The following is a 20,641-nucleotide window of genomic DNA, read 5'->3' as shown; positions in this document are numbered from 1 at the left end:
CTCATTTCTCCCCTAACAGCCACGGAGCAGGAAAAGCAAAAAAAGGCATGTTGAGCACAACACGTAGACCGCGCATGTCCCTACCCCTGCTGTGTTAACATTTGAAACCAACAGCTAAGTCACGTGACTCGGGCAGGAAGCCGTGTTGCTGTCATTACGCGTTGTCTGAAGTGGAGCTGACAGTTACAGTTTCTGTCGTTTATAGCTGAAATCAAGTATTTATTTTGACAAGTCAACGAACTGTAGTACTACTCTTACACTTTTAGTATTGCAGTTAACACATATTCTCGAAATACCTGATAATAAAGCAGTGGTTATCGTTTTTACATGTGGTCAAGTTGAAACGCATTGACATTCCTTGTAAAAAGCGACAGAATGGCTGAAACTTCCTGGCAGATTAAAACTGTGTGCCCGACCGAGACTCGAACTCGGGACCTTTGCCTTTCGCGGGCAAGTGCTCTTGCGCCCGCGAAAGGCAAAGGTCCCGAGTTCGAGTCTCGGTCGGGCACACAGTTTTAATCTGCCAGGAAGTTTCATATCAGCGCACACTCCGCTGCAGAGTGAAAATCTCATTCTGGAAACATCCCCCAGGCTGTGGCTAAGCCATGTCTCCGCAATATCCTTTCTTTCAGGAGTGCTAGTTCTGCAAGGTTCGCAGGAGAGCTTCTGTAAAGTTTGGAAGGTAGGAGACGAGGTACTGGCAGAAGTAAAGCTGTGAGTACCGGGCGTGAGTCGTGCTTCGGTAGCTCAGTTGGTAGAGCACTTGCCCGCGAAAGGCAAAGGTCCCGAGGTCGAGTCTCGGTCGGGCACACAGTTTTAATCTGCCAGGAAGTTTCATATCAGCGCACACTCCGCTGCAGAGTGAAAATCTCATTCTGGACAGAATGGCTGTTCTTTAGTGAATAGTTTTTTTTCGCTGTGAATTCTTGTAGTTCGCCGTTTCCACAGAACACAGAAGTGGAAGACAAAATAACGATTCCGAACGCAGCATAATTTTTCTAACGATTCCAAACACAATATGTGTAAATGCCTTAGTAAGCTTTGGTATGAAAGGAAATTCGTTTATGGGCATAATGTCAGGCATTTACACAAAACAAGCACGTATGTTCTCTGACTTTTGCCTAATCCAGTACAGATACCGAAACGATATCAAGATAGGAAGCGTAATATATTACAAAACGTTGATTGTACTGGTGTAGTGAGCTAGATATTAATGTTATAGCTTCTCAAAATCTTAGTCAATCACCAAGTTTTAGATCTAAGGACCAACATCCATACTACCTTTCATCTTATGGAAATACCTCTGCAAGTGCTTTAAAGTGCTTACACAACTGAGATTTTCGTCACTTTACCTGATCTGTAGGATACGAAACAACTTTATAATCTAAGCATATGTGAAGGTCTTTACTTCTGCATCTAGTAAAAAGGACAACATTTGACTGTAACAAAAATGTGCACTATAAATGTGTAATGACATGCTCGGCTTCGTGCCCCGAGTCACGTGACTTAGATGTTGGTTTCAGTAAAATGACGTCATGGGGAGTCTATGTTATCTGTGGTCTATTGCACAATATACCCTCCAGAATAATCATTCATTTCTCAGTTTATCGTTCCACTAAATTTTCAACTGTTTCTGAAAAAGTTTGAAGGGCTTCAGCTTTCTTCTTTTCCTGTTTCTCTACTACTCATAGCTCCACTTCTACACTATGCTGTTTTTGGGACGTAGAGTCTCAGACCTTTTCGTTTCAAATGAAGGTGTATGTTTTCTACCAGCTTTTACATGCCCAAACTGCTACACAACCTATTTTGTAATGAATATGTACATCCCAATAGTCAGTATAGTTCATACTTCAAAGCTTCATGAAAACTACAGACAGTATTCACAACTGCTGATGACTGCTTCGCCAAACTTCTTATTCTCCTTTCCTTTTATGAGCTATTATTTTCTGCAGCCTTGGGACGTTCTTCAGTTGTCTCATGACAAGGAAATTAACTTAGAAGGGCCACAGTGTCTTACAAATGTTTGACCCTGAAAGCTGTCCTTGAGTGTTTGTAGAACAGGGAAGCCCCAGTGTCCTGTCTCTGCAGAGAAAGGTACAGAAGGCCAGCCTGTGTTCCGGTAAAGAAACTTCATTGTAGAAGATATTGGAAGAACTCCTTTTTGACAAGGTAAGATCTAAAAACCAGGTGAAATACTCAGAGCTTGAGACCCAGCATCTGGCTAATGGTCGCAGCTGCACCATGCGGGAGTGATATTTTAAGTCTGAGTACGAAATCTGTGAGTGGTTCACAGTAATTATTTCGGCAAAAGGCACATTTTCTCCCCCAAGTCTATGTGCAAGGGTTTCCATTGGCCGCAGCTGGAAATCTGTCGAATGTAACGACAGAGCTTCTCTGCCCACACCATTATCGGTAAACCATAAGAAAACCTGCAAGAAATGAAATTTGTTAAATTTTTTATAAAATTATTAATAGTCAGAACTCTCAATGTATGCTGCAGTTGGCTGGTGAGATTCCTACACCAGTGGTATGATATAAGATCCACCATATTGCTTACAGCATGTCGTCTGAGAAACGTGCCACTTTAGATTCGCGTCGGTGATGCTTTCTGAAACCATGCCGATTAACAATGAGGTCATTCTGTTCGAGATACTTTATTACCCCAGTGCTCAGAAAACGTTCTAAGATTATAAAACAAATGGACGTGAATGATGTTGGACAATGGTTTTGTGGATTATTTCTGAAAACTTTCTTGTTGACCGGCGTCAGCTATGCTTTCTTCCAACCTCCGTGGAGAGTTCTTTGAACGGAGGATCTGCAGTGTATTTTCGTACAGAGAGGGGCTAACTGAGTCTCAAAATCCATATAAAACCCGTTAGATGCAATTTTTTTCCAGAGTGTCACAGAGATTCTATCTGGCGCTGAAAACCTGTTAAAGAACTCAGATCACTAAAATAGTATGGGATCGACCCAAATATCTACATCACCCTTTCTTTTTGTCTCAGTGGTGTGAGTATTGAAGAGGGCCAGTACAGCTAGACCAACCTTTGTAAAGGAACATTCGAAAAAGGTGTTCAGAGTTTATACCTTTGTTACTAATGCTGCAAGGTGAAAATAGTCAGCCGGCCGGAGTGGCCGTGCGGATCTAGCCGCTACAGGCTGGAACCGCGTGACCGCTACGGTCGCAGGTTCGAATCCTGCCTCGGGCATGGATGTGTGTGATGTCCTTAGGTTAGTTAGGTTTAAGTAGTTCTAAGTTCTAGGGGACTAATGACCTCAGCAGTTGAGTCCCATAGTGCTCAGAGCCATTTGAACCATTTACTTTGTGATGTCTTAACAGATGTCCTGACAGCGTGTTTCTTTTTCTTGTCAGTGTTATTCGTATATTTTTCTCCTCACCGACTCTTATCTTATCATCCACTTAATTTTCAACATTCGTCTACACCAATACATCCCAAATGCTTCGATTCTCTTCTGTTTCGGTTTTCCCCTAGTCCATATTTCAGTGACATGCAATACTGTACTCCAAACGTAAATTCTCAAAAAATTTCTTCCTCAAATTGATATTAGTAGACTTCTCTTGGCCAGTAATTACCTTTTTACAAGTGTTAGTCTGGTTTTAATTCCTTCTTGCGTCATTTGTCAAGTTTTATTCTGACGCCTAGGCAGCAGAATTCCGTAACTTCATCTATTTCGTGTTCACCATTTGTCATGTTAAGTTTTTCGCTGTTCTCAATTATTCTACTTCTAATTACTTTCGTCCTCCTTCGATTTACTCTCAGTCTATATTACGTAATCATTAGGTTGTTCATTCCGTTCAACAGATTCCTCTCCGCTTTCACTGAGAATAGTAGTCTCATCAGCGAATCTTATCATTGATATCCTTTCACCTTGAATTTTTATCCTTATCCTGCAACTTTCTTTTATTTTCGTCATTGGACATACGATGTATAGATTGAAGAGTAGGGGCGAAAGACTACATTCCTGTCTTACTCTCTTTTAATCTGACCTCTTTATCCTTGGTCTTCCACTCTTATAGTTCCGTCTTGGCTCTTGTACATATTATGCATTACCCGTCTTTCCCTATAGCTTACCCCTATTTTTGTCAGAATTGCGAACAGCTGTTCACCACTTTACATTGTCGAATGCTTTTAAATTGTTGGCAAATCCTATTTTTTTAGCTATACAGACTAGAATAAATCCAACAAATAGTCGAGGACTTCACGTCTAAGTTCTGCTCTTATGTTCGCTTAGGAGAGGTAATAGTGGAAACCTGCATCAAGCTACTCACCCGACTGATGCCCTTCCTCCCACCCCACCAAAAATTATCCGTTCTTATTACTCTTTAACAAAAGTATAGCAAGTAAAACAGTTTCATTGTTGGTAATCAGGTAACTTCTAATAATAATAAATTGAGCAAATACTTTTTAAATCAGAAACCAGCCCCGTTCTTTTAATGTGTCGAACTCCCGTTATAAAATAGCTTGAAACGTCTGATTACTTCGCAAATGAGTGACATGTGTTAAATATTTGACGTTAAACGACTAGCACATTTATGGTGAAGAATACCCTAAATGGGTTGGTTTTACTTTTGTTGAATTATTCATCCACATCGTAATCAAAAAGTATGTTCAGTGCTGCACGTGGATACTGTCGGCGAAATCGTAAGGAAATAATGAATTAAAACCTCACGGTTGTTGGTTAAGTTTTATTGCATGAACTACGAACGTTTACTTTTATTGTAAGAATATAAAACGCCTACTGTCTTCCTTATGGTCTTATTTATTGTGTAGCTACGAGTTTCCGCGCTTCAATGAGCCATCTTCAGGCTTTCGTTGACGGTGAAGGGGCTACCACGATCCATATACCGCTGCCTCATTGGCCAATATAACTGGGGGTTGGGTTGTTTGGGGAAGGAGACCAGACAGCGAGGTCATCGGTCTCCCAATATAACTGGTTTACGTAGACTATCTGTAACTGTGATGTCAGCACTCCAAACGTCAACTGCCTTCATCGTGAACTACGGACTGAAGGTGTCGCATTGAAGCGCCGAAACTGGTAGCTTCACAATAAATAGGATCGTAGGTGTTTCATGTTCTTACAATAGCGAAAGGACGTGGTCCCTAAGAGTTTCAGTCAAAACATTGCTTTTATTATTTTATGGGCTGTACACAAGACAACGATTCGGAAAGATTTGAGGTTATTGTTAAATTTGCTGGATATGCTAGTTACATTCCCAACTGCTGGCTGAAAACAGTCTGGGTAATTTGCACTCCATTTGATACTTGACATATTCTCTGAAACCTTTGACATATAATTGTAGCTCTTAGTTAGTAGATTATTTTAAATTCGGTCAATAATTATCTGAAAAACTGAAAATCAATTTTTGTTGACTTTGGTACCTTATGCTAAAACAGCAAGATGGAATTAATTTGTCATTTAACGTATGAGATTTGATTAATAATTTTATGTGTAAGTAATTACAGACCACAGAATTAATGAGACATTTATCTTTGAATTTGGGAAACTAATGAGCGCATATCAGGTTCGATCAAAGTGGTTCCAAATCTCAAAGTGTTTTGAAGGTGTTCAGCTGAGTTTTTGGTTTTATTTTTACTCATTGTGTGGTTTACTCTTCAAAATAACTTTCACAAACGTACGTGCTTCCAAACAAGATGACATATATAACGCATGACCGTGAACCTTGGGATATTCGTCTCTGGGAAGATATATCTTTTAGCTGGATTTCAGACTGCATCTCTAGCCTACTCATTCCACCTGAAAATCTTATGGAAACGTATCTATGTTGTTTGTAAAAGGTGTATCATGAATACAAAAATTCTAAACATTTTTTCGAAAGTCCTGATAATGATTTTCAAATTCTTGCATGAAATTTGAAGGTGGTTGTTGTTGTTGTGTTCTTCAGTCCTGAAACTGGTTTGATGCAGCTCTCCATGCTACTCTATCCTGTGCAAGTTTCTTTATCTCCAAGTACCTACTGCAACCTACATCCTTCTCAATCTGCTTGGTGTATTCATCTCTTGGTCTCCCTCTAAGATTTTTACCCAGCACGCTGCCCTCCAATACAAAATTGGTGATCTCTTGATGGCTCAGAACCGATCCCATCTTCTAGTCAAGTTGTGCCACAAACTCCTCTTTTCCCCAATTCTGTTCAATACCTCCGCATTGGTTATGTGATCTAGCCATCTAATCTTCATCATTCTTCTGCAGCACCACATTTCGAAAGCTTCTATTCTCTTCTTGTACAAACTATTTATCGTCCATGTTTCTCTTCCATACATGGCTACACTCCATACAAATACTTTCAGAAACGACTTCCTGACGCTTAAATCTATACTCGATGTTAACAAATTCCTCTTCTTCGGAAACGCTTTCCTTGCCATTGTAAGTCTACATTTTATATCTTCTCTACTTCGACCATCATCAGTTATTTTGCTCCCCAAATAGCAAAACTCCTTAACTACTTTAAGTATCTCATTTCCTAACCTAATTCCCTCAGTGTCACCCGACTTAATTAGACTACATTCCATTATCCTCGTTTTGCTTTTGTTGATGTTCATCTTACATCCTCGTTTGAAGACACTGTCCACTCCGTTCAACTTTTCTTCCAAGTCCTTTGCTGTCTCTGACAGAATTACACTGTCATCGGCGAACCTAAAAGTTTTTATTTCTTCTCCATGGATTTCAATACCTACTCAGAATTTTTCATTTGTTTCCTTTACTGCTTGCTCAATATACAGATTGAATAACATCGGGGACAGGCTACAACCCTGTCTCACTCCCTTCCCAACCACTGCTTCCCTATGATGCCCCTCGACTCTTATAACTGCCGTCTGGTTTCTGTAGAAATTGTAAATAGCCTTTCGCTCTCTGTATTTTACCCCTGCCACCTTCAGAATTTGAAATAGGTTATTCAAGTCAACATTGTCAAAAGCTTTCTCTAACAAGGAGACGGCACGACCGTGGGGTCGGGGATTTGTTACAAAATTTGTGTGGTGAAAGAGGTTGGTTGGTTGGTTTGGGGGATTAAAGGGACCAGACTACGACGGTCATCGGTCCCTGGTGAAAGAGGTCCCCTAACACCTCACGTGGTTAAAATATTAGGACACACTACTTGGAAAATCCCGAGAAAAATCCCATCCAAAGTTTCTTATGTGCCTTATGAGTATAAAATGTTAGTCCATTGCTGAGCCACCGTCTGGCCTGCATAGTTATGGCTCAGACTCTTACGCCCGAGGTCTCGGGTTCGATTCCTCCTCTGGCACTTTTTGTTCTTCTGTTTCATTTTCTTTTTTTATTCCACCAATTTTTCAGGAAGTTTCCCAAACCTACATGATCTTTAATAAATTAGTTACATTATTGAATAAAAATTCTTTTCTTTTTGGTCAACAACACAATTCATGGCGGTGGGTTTTCCATTTTTCATTGTAAAGTATATGAGGAAAAGAATTGGCTTTTTAATCAGAATAACAACGTCGATTGGAAAACATTCAATTTTTATACATATAATAATTATAAACAAGAACCACAGTGGATATTATTTATTTATTTGTTTATTTATTTATTTATTACCCTCCAGGCCAGACCTAAGAAACTTTGGATCGATTTTTCTCGGGATTTTCCGAGTAGTGCGTCCTAATATATTAACCACGTGAGGTGTTAGGGGTCTTCTTTCAGCACACAAAATTTCGGACAAATCCCCGACCCCACGGTCGTGCCGTCTCCTTCTAAGTTTACAAGCGCTAGAAACATAGGTTTGCCTTTCCTTAATCCATTTTCTAAGATAAGTTGTAGGGTATGGCTGCTTATTTCATCGTATCGTAGCACTGTGTCTCTAAATCTCTAGTTTCGCAAAAGAAGTAACCGTAAGTTTTAGACCTGCGTATCTGTAGGATTGGCCGGTTATGAGAACGAGACTCCAGGGGTTCTAGTATCGCACGCATGACCTCGTATTTCTGCTGCTGGTCACTACCAAACAAAATTGGCAGGCAGTATAAAATCGATCAGAAGGCAGAAGATAATGCAAAAATAATTTTAAAAGCAGATTTATAGCTCACCCTAACTCCCCAGGTGAAACTGCAGGCGGTTGTGAAGACCCCCTCGCTGATGCTATCGAAGTCAGGCGGCGGGTCGACGATGATTTTCACGCAGCCAGCGATGACGATGGAGATAATCATGAGCAGCACTACGGCCGTGGCCAGCAGCTTGGCGCCCGCGGGTTCGCCGCCCGGCGGCTGCCACATCCCAATTCTGCGCATGATGACGGCGCACGGTCCCAGCAGCGTGTCCACCTCCTCAGTCGTGTCCCACATCTGCTGCCAGGCACAGGCGTAAAAGACAGAAGAGAACTGCCTGTAGACACTGCCGTAGAGGCAGCTAACGTGGTCACGAGACTGACGAGGGGGCACACGGCAAGTGTCATCACTTGATTTCCCAGAAACTGCGCTCAGTGAAAGAGAAATAAAAAAAAGTGAACATGTGTCTCGGCTTATCTGTAGTTACCCAACAGTTTCTGAAAAAAAAGTCTACGGTCAAAGTTCTCGAGCTGTTTTGAGGTACTGTATGCCCGCACGACACCATCAGACGAAATGGCGACCCTGAAAGGAACCTCAGCTTCTGCTTTTCCCAGATTAACTGTATTTACCACGCACCAAAACCAAAGCATTCACGTGAGTCCGTGGGCACATGGTGAAATATTTATTTCACAATGGACCTAAAGATGTATTGGACTTAAGGAACTACCTACAAGAACGTCATTATGAAATTGTATGGAACCCAAAGTACAGGCAATAATTTTCTAATTACTTAGGGAGTGCCCTACGCGAACCTCCCCGCAGCTGGATCATCAACATGTAGGAGAAGGTGCCCACTGACGGACCTGACAGAAACGCGACTGATTATCGATGGGATAATCTCCAACATACGTAAACACAGAGGATCCTTATGCATCGCGTACGAAGCACATTTTTTGCTTCCCCATATACATTACCTCGGCGTCGGAATGTCCTGAGATTATTCGTTTTGTTTACTTACTGCAAGATGCGTGTATATTTACACTTATTTTAGTGTGCCATATATAAAATAAAAATAAAAAATAAATGCATAAAAATTCTAAAACTTAAAAAAACCTTCCCAATATTGTTTTCCCCTCACAACTCCTAATACCTTAACGGCGAGAGGGATACTGTGGCCAGGCCGCTGGTTACGAACTCTGCCCCCTGTGCCCTCCCCTCCATCCCCTCTTTATAACACACTCATCAGAATAAGTTTTGCATCACCTCGGTTCTGGGAGATCCGGAACCGACATAACCATCATTTCCGCCCATTTTAATGCTCATGAAAACCACACATTGCATGTTGTACCAAAATGTAGCGAGACCTTCAGAGGTGGTGGTCTAGATTGCTGTACACACCAGTACTTCTAATACCCAGTAGCACGTCCTCTTGCATTGATGCATGCCTGTATTCGGTGTGGCGTACTATCCATACGTTATCAAGTTATTGTTCGGCGTGGATGCCTCAGAGTGGTTGGTGGATCACGTCGTCCATAAACAGCCCTTTTCAATCTCTCCCAGGCGTATTCGATAGGGTTCATGTATGGAGAACATGTAGGCCACTCTAGTCGAGCGATGTCGTTAGCCTCAAGGAAGTCATTCACAAGATGTGGACGATGGGGGCGCGAATTGTCGTCCATGAAGACGGTCGGAGGATGGCATTCACGTATCGTACAGCCGTTACAGCGCCTTCCATGACCACCAGCGGCGTACGTCGACTCCACAAAATGCCATCCCAAAACAGTGCAGTAGTAGCTCATGTCATTGACAGTTCCTGTCTCTCTGTATCTCCTCCATGTCTGAACAGCATCGCTTTGGTTCACTCCGAGACGCCTGGACACTTCCCTTGTTGAGAGCCCTTCCTAGCACAAAGTAACAATGCGGATGCGATAGAACCGCGGCATTGACCACCTGGGCATGGTTGAAGTACAGACGAGTGCCTCCTTCCCGGTGGAATGACTGGAACTGATCGGCTGTCGGACGCCCTCCGTGTAATAGGCCACTGTTCATGCATGGTTGTTTACATCTTTGGTCGGGTTTAGTGACATCTCTCAACAGTCAAAGGGACTGTGTCTGTGATATAGTATCCACAGTCAACATCTATCTCCAGTAGTTTTGGGACCCGGGTTAATGCAAAACTATTTTTGATGTGTTTATAACGAAAAGTCGTCTGGTGGATTGCAAAAAAAAGTGGTCTCGAACCAAAAAAATTATGACGCAGTGGTTAGCGTTTAGGCTTATTAATTTTGCACCCGGTTTTCGAAACCCAATTATTGTTTTTATTTATTTTATTTCACTCTATTTTTATTGTTTTCATTTATCTGTCCATACTCGTAGAAGGTTACTACACGAATGTTTCTTATCAAATTCGGGGATGCCAGGGCATCATGGTGATTGTAAAATCGCAACTGGGTTTAGCCGTAAGTGTCATAAATCTATTATATAATATATGTGTGTATGGTGCGTTAAGCGTTTACAATCTTTTTCATGATATCCCATTCTCATACCAGCACTTATAATAGTGCTTATGTTTCATTCATACCGTCATTCTTCATGAAGAAAGTTGGTGCATTCCCTTGGATCATACCAATCGTAGAAACATTCCAAAGAAAGATATTTCGAAAATCACAAGCAACGCAAGAAGGCAGGTTAGTCATAGTGACATTTCTTCGTGCATGTCCCACTCGGGTAAGAAACGTCGTTAACATATCTTGAAGATCTCGCGCGTTGGGAAAAATTTCGCGACAAACCATGCACAACGGATAACTTTTTAGAAAATTGTGGCTTGCAATTGAGTAAGAATCAAGATACACTACAAGAATTTCACCGAAAACATTTTCGAATCATTTCCTCTTTTTTTTACTTCGTTCATACGACATATAGTCAGCAGATGAGTAAGTAAAACGTCATGTCCATATACACTATAAAACATTGGTGAAGTAATCTTCTACAGACATGGATAAATGAATGTAAAACAAAAATAAAAGTAATAAGTTGATTTCAGACATGGCACAAAATTAAAAATGCGCCTCTCTAACCACTGATCCATTATTTCGGCTGAGGATATCACTTGCTATAAAGTACCTCTAAAACACTTGGAAAACTTTGACTGTAGTTTTTACTTTTTTTCAGGAACGGTCACCTACGGATAGACCGAGACACGTGATGTCTTCCTTTGATCCTTCTTCCACTGGGCGAAGTTTCTGGAAAATCGGGTTTTGGGACTTACCGTGTTCTCCTCGTGAGTACACAGTCACGATCCAGTTCGAAACAGCGCACATCGTTACACCGCAGTGCAAGCACGGAAAATAATAGTGAAAAATGGCGAACGGCACAGAAAGCTTGCTGTTAACGTCATTAAAATTACTGGCAGGATAGAACTAAAGTGGTGAAATGTGAAGACAATACGTAGGGAAACTGATGGTGTGCGAACAGTGAGAAGGAATTATGCTGAGCCAAGTATCAAGAAGCGAAGTGCACAGTAAATATTCCACTGACTGACAAATATGTTAGCACGCAGCAGTTTCGGCAGTGTTATGAAGAATACAACCCTCAACTTTGCGAAAACTTCACTTTGTCTTTCCACAGAACTGAATTTTGAGGCCTAAGATGCAATATGCATCTACATCTATATACGTACACCGCCAGCCACCATGCCAGAGGCTATCTTGTACTACTTTTCTATTGCACTCGAAAATGGAGCCTTAATTTCTCTTATCTTGCCTCTGCGTTCATTACACGAAGCATTACACACATTGCCGGCAGCAGAATATTTGCGCAGTCAGCCGCGAATGTCAGTTGTTTCATTCCGTATTGATACCTAGTTAGTTACTTTCACATTCCGTGGATCATTCTGCATGATAAATCGTAATGAGATGCAGCGAGTGATATCACGTTCACATTAATTTGTAAATGTGGCCACATGTTGAACATTTATAAATTGTACTTTATTTATTTATTTTAAACACAGATGTGAGCACCTAAATCCTACCCACCATCCTTTACAGAAATAAAAATCCTTCTACTGAATAGAAGGACTTGTCAAGAGGAAAGTTTTTCAGTTTCTTTTTTTTTCAAATTTTACATTGATGTCTGTCAGGCATTTTACATTCCCTGGTAAGTGATCGAAATTTTTAGTTGCAGCATTTTTCATCCCTTTTTGCGCTAAAGGTAAACGTACTGTGGATTAATGAATTTCATTTTTCTTTTTGGATCATTTTGAACTGTAGTAAATTACTTCCAAAAAACTTCGTGAGGGAATAAATATACAGTAAAACCGTGGCCAGAGGGCCTGTCTCTTAAACAGATGTCTACAAGATGATCATGGGCTGAGCTCCACGTATTATTTTTACAGCTCGTTTTTGAACTATGCAGACTTTCTTAAAGACGAGTGCAATATTGTTGCATATGACATTGAATGAAAATATGCAAGATATGTCAAAGTACGGATTTATCTCTCCCCAAGTTTTGCAACATTCTAAGTGCAAATGTGGCTGTGCTAAGTTGTTTTAGAAGTTGTTTCGCAACGTTACGCCTAGGCATTTAATCAACGTGACTGTGTATAGCAGCGTACCACTAATATTATATTTCAACACTATGGGATTGTTTTACCTACTCACCTCTACTAAATAAAATTTTTCACTTAAAACAAGTGGCCATTCCTCACACCGGATAGAAATTTTGCATCCTTCCCACTCACGCAATGACGACACTTTCCCGTGCACTACAGCGTCTTCGGCAAACAGCCGCAGATTAATGCTCTCCCCATCCGTCAGATTATTTGTGAATACAGAGGATATATGACACTTCAATGGGGCACTCCTGACGACATTCTTGTCTCTGATGATCACTCATCGTCCAGGACGTTACTTATGAAGTCTTCAAACGACTGACGTATGTGGCAATGCTCTGACCTTTCTCAAGGGTCTACACTACGGCACTGAGTCAAACGCTGTCAGGAAATGTAGGAATATGTGATTTTTTCCAATTTGCGCCTTCATCCATTATTCGCAGGGTATCGAGCGAAAAAAGGACAGTCTGTGTCCTGCAAGAGCGATAGTTCCTAAATGCAAGCCGGTTTGTGGACAGCAACATTTCCGTTTCAAGGAAATGCGGTGACTGGTGTCAAAAACGGAACATTGTACATCATTTTTTACGAAGAAATAAAGCAGAAGTATGAAAATGGTCACTGGTGTATTCAGACGAAGTGTCGATTCATGTGCATTTTACGGTGAATAATTGTTGTCAAAGTGTGCGTGGACTATTCACAAACAAAAGTGCTGGCCCGTCTTCAACTGTTGTGCAATGCAAGGAATGGTCGTATAGGCATGTAGCGTGTTACCGTAGCAGTGTGCTGATACTGAAGAATACGATATTACTGATAACGTTGCCTGTTTGCGTGGAGAAAACTGTGCGTGCAGCCATCCTGACCAGGTATTCAGTTCGCTATGGCGAACACTGACGTCACAAAAGTCACAGCACAGCGATATGCACTTACATAGATAATGGTAGTATCGCGTACACAAAGTACGAAAGGGCAGTGCACTGGTGGAGCTGTCATTTGTTCGCAGGCGATTCATGTGAAGAGGTTGTAAGACGTGTATATTTCTACTATTGACAAACCACAATTTCGGAAAGATGTTGATATTTTATTAACAGGATTAAGTAGGAATAATTAATATTTGTCATAATGGAATTAATTGTGCTAGCAGGGAATGTCTGCACCGAAGTATTGTTGGCGGGAGAGACCGCACATTGACATAATTTTAAAAAGGGCGGGAGAGACCGCGTATGGATACATTTTAAGAAAAGAGCGGTAAAGACCGCGCATTGATACATTTTGCAATGGTAGCATGGATTGTCTGCACCAGAAAGCATTTTTGGCGGGAGAGACCGCACTTAAGCGTTCGTAGGAAGTCAGTAGTAAGCGAGATGTGAAGCGAGTCGGTAGCAGGTCTGAAGCGAGAGGTTGAGAGGAGCGATGTGCTTGCCAGCCACCAGCTACGATTTACTAGAGATTGTAAACGGATGTAGAGAGACATCAGCTAACTATTATCATAAAAGGAACTAATATTATTGAATTACTTTTATAAGAAACTCAAGACTACTGAAGGTATGTTTGCGCAATGCTAGTTTTAGGATTATTGTAAAAAGTAAGTCCCATTTGAACGTTTGTAACATCATTTCATTACCAAAAGTCATTACCAAAAGTGAATATCTGAAGAATCGTTTTCAGAATATAATTAATTTTTTTCAACAATGTTGCATTACTGATTATAATCCATATCAAAAACTATCAACGTAAAACTTTGCAAAATTTTATTGTTGTACAAGAAAAAATTTAACTATGAATTGCGTAACTTCAGTCAAATTAATTAAAGAATAACTTCAGCTTTGCTATTAAAGAATAACGTCAGCTTTGGTAATAAATATAGCCACTTATTAGACAGCCCACCAGCAGCTAATGGAGTATAGTAATACAGAGTACTGGTAAGCATATTCATGTCGCAGTTCGATGTAGCAGTCAGACGGCGATCCAGTAACAGTAAAAAAGATAAGGAACAGTCCTGGGTTATTGCAGGTAACGACTGAGGGCCACGACGACGACGCATTCTATGTTTCGTAGAAATAATCAGCAAATCACTGTTAATAAGCAGCATTTAAATTTGTATGCGAAGACTACACTTATTATTATTGAGAAAGAGAATTAATTTCGAAGGGAAGATTTCATTTGTTATTATTAAGCAAGAGATAGAAATCCTAAGGGAACGTTTCGTAGGTTATTGTAGAAGGGAAAGTTGCGTAACAAAAGACATATAGTGGAGACGGGAAAGTTTCAAGGTGACCACCGTCATTATGGTCGCATGACGGGAATCAACAGACTATGAAGGCGGAATGGTAGTAGGAGCTAGATGCATGGGACATTCCATTCCGAAAGTCGTCAGGGACTTCAATATTCCTAATAATACAGTGTCAGTAGTGGGCCGAGGTATCAAATTTCAAGCATTACCTTTTTCCCTCATGGATAATGCACTAGCCCACTACCTTCTCTTAACGACCGAAAGCAGCGGCGTCTGCGTAGATTTGTCAGTGCTAACAGACAAGCACCACTGCTCAAATAACCACAGAAATCGAAGTACGACGAACGTATGAGTTAGACCAGTGCGGCGAAATTTGACGTAAATAGGCAATGGCAGCCGTCAGCCGACGCGAGTCTCTTTGTTAACAGCACGACATCACCTGCAGCGACTCATCGGACCTCGTGACCGAATCGCCTGGGCCTAGACGACTGGTAAACCATGGTCTGGCTCCATTTCAGTTGGTGAGACCTGATGGTGAGGTCTAGGGACACTCCACAAGGTCATGGACCCAGGTTGTCAACAAGGCACTGTGAAGTGGTGGTGGCTCCATAATCGTGCGGACGGTGTTTCCATGGAATGAACTTGCTTTCCTGGCCCAACTGAGCCGTTTATTGACTGGCAATATTTATGTTCGGATACCTGGAGACCATTTTCTGCCATACAGGGTATTCATGTTCCCAAACAACGCTGGAACTTATAGGCTGAAAATGCACTATGCCACCGGGTCACAATTGGTTTGAAGCACATTTTGTGCTATTGGAACGAATTATTTGGCCAACCAGATCAACCGATATGACTCCCATCGAACATTTATGAGACATATTCGAGAAGTCAGTTCGTGCACAAAATTCTGCATGGGCAACATTTTCGCAATTATGAACAGCTATGGTTGGAGCGTGGCTCACTATTTCTGCAGAGGAGTATAAACGACTTGTTGAGTCCATTCCACGTCGAGCTCCTGTTCTACGCCAGGGAAAAGGAGATCCGATACAATATTAGGATGTATCCCACGACTTTTGTCATCTCAGTGTAACGCGGTAACGGTAGCGTGTCGTGGTCATGAGCGTGAAAGAGAGCTTTGGCTGACGCAAGGAGAAAGGCGGAGCCTGGAAACCGTTCCCGCCCCATCCCCGGCTTGATGGCCTTGCAGTCCACATCTGTGATTTGTGCTTCTGCGAAAGAAATACTCACACTAGGTCATAGCGTTCGTCGATTCTTTCAGCGGTGTGTGAGCCATATTCAAATGGCCAGGAAAAACTATTCACTCATTTAAAAATACAAGAAGTCAACGAACAACGCATTCGGTAGCGGCTTACCCAATCATAGTTCTAAGAACTCTCTACCACAGCTCCCACACTGATGTGTGATCTTCAGCCGTAGACTTGTCTTCCAGCTACTATCTTGTATCATCAACGCTGCGATGCTACATCCATATAGACCAGTATACTGCAGTCCAATTGTGGCCCCCGTCTGCCAAATTTCATCCCCTCGCCTCCCTGTATTACCAAGTTGACGATTCCTTAACACCTTAGGATATATCCTACCTAGTGTTGTAAAACTACCGTAGATTACCGCAGACCGCCAAAGCAAGGGTAGATAACGATAGCTTTCCTAGTAACTAGGGTCCGTTAAGGTCGTCCCCACGCTGCCTTTAGGGTTGGGAGTGTTGCGTGCCCATCAGGAGTTACCTCGTATGTGATCGCTCTTACTAATTTCCCCCATAAACCGAAGTATTCAACTGTTTAGAAACTGAGGAGGATATATAAAAGACCCAATAGCCTAAGGAACATTTTTATCCTACATAGTTGCATTTTTGTCAGTTATAGCAAAATTGAAATCGTCAATATTTAATCCAGGTTTTATTCGAAAATTGTTGATCTGTTTTACTTAGTAAAAATTTTCTATAGCGAAGATCGCATAAAATTTCCTTTTTTACAAATTATTGGTTACGACAGACTTTGCTGTAGGTCTCCAAAATTTTTTTTAAACTTGTTCAGTTTGAGCTGGATACGACAATTTGGAGTGAAGTCCAACTGAAAATGAACAAAGTTATGAAGACGTGAAGACAGTATAGTCTGTCGAAACAGGTTGTTTGTAAATAACTAAATTTATACGCTATCTTGGCTTTCCGAAGTTTTTACCACAAGCTGTTTTTCTGTCCTTCCTTAGTGACAGGTTCATCTTCAGACGGCTCTTCACGTTTAGATATGCATTTGTAGATGTTTACATTGGCTTTCTGCTCTTTATACCACGTTGTGATGAACATTCCTTGGGGTTGTGGTGCCCTACAGCAAAAAACGATCTGAGAAATTGCCTTTGTAATTGTACCTAAGAACTATTGTAATGTAAAGAAAAATGTAAGTGAGAAGTCTTTTAGTTTTAGGTTATTTACGTAGAAAATCTCAACCAAACATGTAACACACAGTAGCTCAAAAATGCTCTTAATGGTTAGCACTTTCTTCCACTGCCCCTACCAACAGAATACTGTGAAAGATTAGAAACCTTTATCTCAACGAAACAAAAGATAACTGGTCTGTAGCTGCACCATATGCATCGAGCTCAGGGATATTGTAGTGAGTAATACACAGATTACAGTAAAAATAATTGTTTGCATTGTTATTTACCAATTTTTCTTATCCCTACTCCACCCTTCCACAATTGAATTCACTGTAGGAAGGAAGGAAGACTGTGCTTAAACGGCTGCCCGTCAATAATTTTATTAGAGACGTAGCAAAAGCTCGAACTGAGAAATCTGCGCAAGGAAATTGATCATATCCTTTTCAAAAGAACCGCATCAACATTCGTCTTAATCATTTTAGGGAAACAGCGGAGAATTTAACTCTGGGTAACTCGATGGGGCACTTAAGTCCGGTCCTGACCTCAATTTTTTCTTCATATGGACGATAGGTTTTTCTTTAATTGCGGTCTATACTTGGGGAAAGGAGAGCACCGCCCTTCCTTGCGATTTACAGTACAGATCTGATGATAATATATTCTTTCCGTACCAAATTTAGAGGCTGGAAAATGAAGAAAGTCACTTGGGAATGAATATCATGAACTTGGAGGGGAGGGATATATTTTGCTACTCATTTTTTGGCCACATCAGCAGATAATTTGTTTTTTCTGTTTGGAGTTCGGCCAGCATTAGGACTAACTGTGACGACACTGAAAATGATACGTAATTTGCAAACATTACATGTTAATATTTACTGTCGAGATTTGTACTAAAATACTCAGGAAACGCGACTTCTGGCCGATATTTTCCTCCAAGCAGCAGTTTCATTTCCAGTGTCCACCAAAGTCTATTGAAACTAAGCAGTCCCTTTCTAAAAATCTTTGCCGGCCACGATCGTCTGGACACGTGGCAGCTATTTTTGTGAAGAATAAACACTCCTTACTTTTTCCAAGACGATTCCTATGTTGTGAGGAAGAATACACTGCTACATTAGAAAAGGAAGAAATTGTTTCTATAAAACCTAAATAGAAAAAAATTAAAATTGGTAACCGATACGGTGAAGTATTCATTCTCTTGTCTGACATCCCTGACATAAATCTTCTTCATATATGTTGACCAATTTATGAAGCACTGAGGGTAATATCGTAATGTGTACACCGCGTATGCAAACCTTACAAACTATTTAACTTTCATCTTACATTCTGTGGTTTATTCCTGCATTTACAATAAAACAACAAGCTACGTATTGCATTACGTTATTTCTCTAGCAGCACAGTTATGTGATTTTATCGTTAGAAACGCCAGACTAAGTATAATAACCCAAACTGAAGCGACTGACTGCCAGAGCATAAATAGAACTTACGGTGCATGTAACAGTGTTCCAAATTGAAAGCGATTGACGATGGAGTGCCCTGTAACATTTAAACAGATTTGTTGAACTACGTTTCTACCGTCTAGTTTCTCAGCAAATAGGTGAAACTCTTCGAGCGTTAAACATTAACCAAAAATACAGTATGTTTCCTGCCTGCTAAGCAGACTTTAGTTGTGCGCAGTCTATCAAAATTAGGTTGAAATATGTTTCGGCCGTTACGTATGTCACTCGTTAATCAAGGTTTTAATTATTAAATAATACTAGTATGTATTATGGTAGTTTACAAAAGAGTCATATCTTATTTTGTTTTATGTTTGAATTAATTGTACTTTGTAAGGCTTTGGATAAGGTTTATTTGACACATTACTTACTATTCACAGTTGTATGCAATGGACATTGCATACAACTTTCGTGTTCTATGGCGTTAAAGGCTCCAGACCAGCAAAATAAAATGGTTCAAATGGCTCTGAGCACTATGGGACTTAACTGCTGTGGTCATCAGTCCCCTAGAACTTAGAACTACTTAAACCTAACTAACCTAAGGACATCATACACATCCATGCCCGAGGCAGGATTCGAACCTGCGACCGTAGCGGTCGCGCGGTTCCAGACTGTAGCGCCTAGAACCGCTCGGCCACTCCGGCCAGCAGCAAAATAAAATAATAATAATAATTTTGCAAAGACGAAGATTGCTTTTTTTAAAAAAATTGACATATTAAAGCAGATTATGTTGCCATTTAATTCTGATAGCTATAGTCATTTATTACGCAAGTACGAGACTTTAACGTAATTGCTTTTTTAAAGAATTACATATTACCGAACACACTATCTTGTCATTTAATGCCGATATAGTCAGCTATTGCGTCAATATCTGGTCCATGACGTAGTAACACTGAGTCACGATGTTAATTTTTCTTTTTCAAACGGCAAAATCCAATCCACAAAGAGCTAGTGGCTACAACTGACAAAGTCACGATCTTCATTTGAATAAACAAAAAAGTAAAAGTGGTAAGTGCAATATCAATTACGAACAACTGTGAATAGTAACTGATTTGTCAAATAAACTTAATCAAAGCTTTATTAAGTACAGTTAATTCAAACATAAAAAAAATAACATAAAAGTCTTTTGTTATACATCACAATAAATGTGAAAGTGCATAAAAAGCGGAAGAATAATTGTGGTAAATCGTCATAAAATAGATGGAGGAGTGCAGTATAACATTATTGCAATAAACAGAAACCAATATTCGATACAACGGACTTAAATATTAATTAATAAATGAGTGTAATAGTACATCTGCAGTTTTTCTTTTTTTCCTATCGATGGTATTTGCCGTCATACCTTTTCGTCTGTGTGCACGTGAGTTGTCATCGCCTGTGCTGCTCCAGAACAAGTGGAGCCACGTATAAAAGTCGCAGTTAAATGGCAAGGCTTGTGTCGTGACGTGGCGCTTAACTGTTTGCGTCTAAGCGTCGTGCTGGGTCGCTGGCCAGTAAGTACCGGCCTTGATGTTCCTACCCTGCAGAGTTCTCCAATCACGTAGTGGCTCATAGAGGGAAGAACTTGTTAAGTGCCGTGTATTGCTGACTGCTAACTACTGGACAGTTCGAGCAAGTGGAGTTCGGACATTAATTGGCGTTTGCCACAGACTACTGTGTTGTCTCTGGGTCAGGTTTTTGTCCCTCAGGTCATTCATTACTGGAGCGCATAAATTTATGAGATGTTCCCTAGAATGTTGAGTAATGTCGTGTGACAGTCAGGAGTATTTTTTGGCCCTGCTGCTCCGCTCTTTTCGAGACTTGAATTCAGAACCCCTAATCTCGGATGATTATAGTTTTTACTGACAGACGTACTGGGGCAATTCGCTTACCTCTCCTC

The 20,641-nt window shown here is 40.7% G+C and overlaps 1 protein-coding gene across 1 annotated transcript in view; it reads right to left on the bottom strand.

Moving 5' to 3' along the window:
- LOC124803068 (odorant receptor coreceptor-like) overlaps positions 1 to 20,186 on the bottom strand; it is a 79,907-nt gene extending 59,721 nt beyond the window's left edge. The window contains exons 1-2 of the mRNA XM_047264196.1: positions 20,105 to 20,186; positions 8,079 to 8,333 (exon numbers count right to left, since the gene is read on the bottom strand). Coding sequence (XP_047120152.1) covers positions 8,079 to 8,333; positions 20,105 to 20,134 — 285 coding nt within the window. The 5' untranslated portion in view covers positions 20,135 to 20,186. The remainder of the gene's footprint in view (positions 1 to 8,078; positions 8,334 to 20,104) is intronic.
- Between the last annotated feature and the right edge of the window lie 455 nt (positions 20,187 to 20,641).

The sequence above is a fragment of the Schistocerca piceifrons genome, chromosome 6 (assembly GCF_021461385.2).
Source record: "Schistocerca piceifrons isolate TAMUIC-IGC-003096 chromosome 6, iqSchPice1.1, whole genome shotgun sequence".
Taxonomy (NCBI): Eukaryota; Metazoa; Arthropoda; class Insecta; order Orthoptera; family Acrididae; genus Schistocerca; species Schistocerca piceifrons.
The sequence above is the reverse complement of the archived record's forward strand: the minus strand, read 5'-3'. Positions and strand labels throughout refer to the sequence as shown.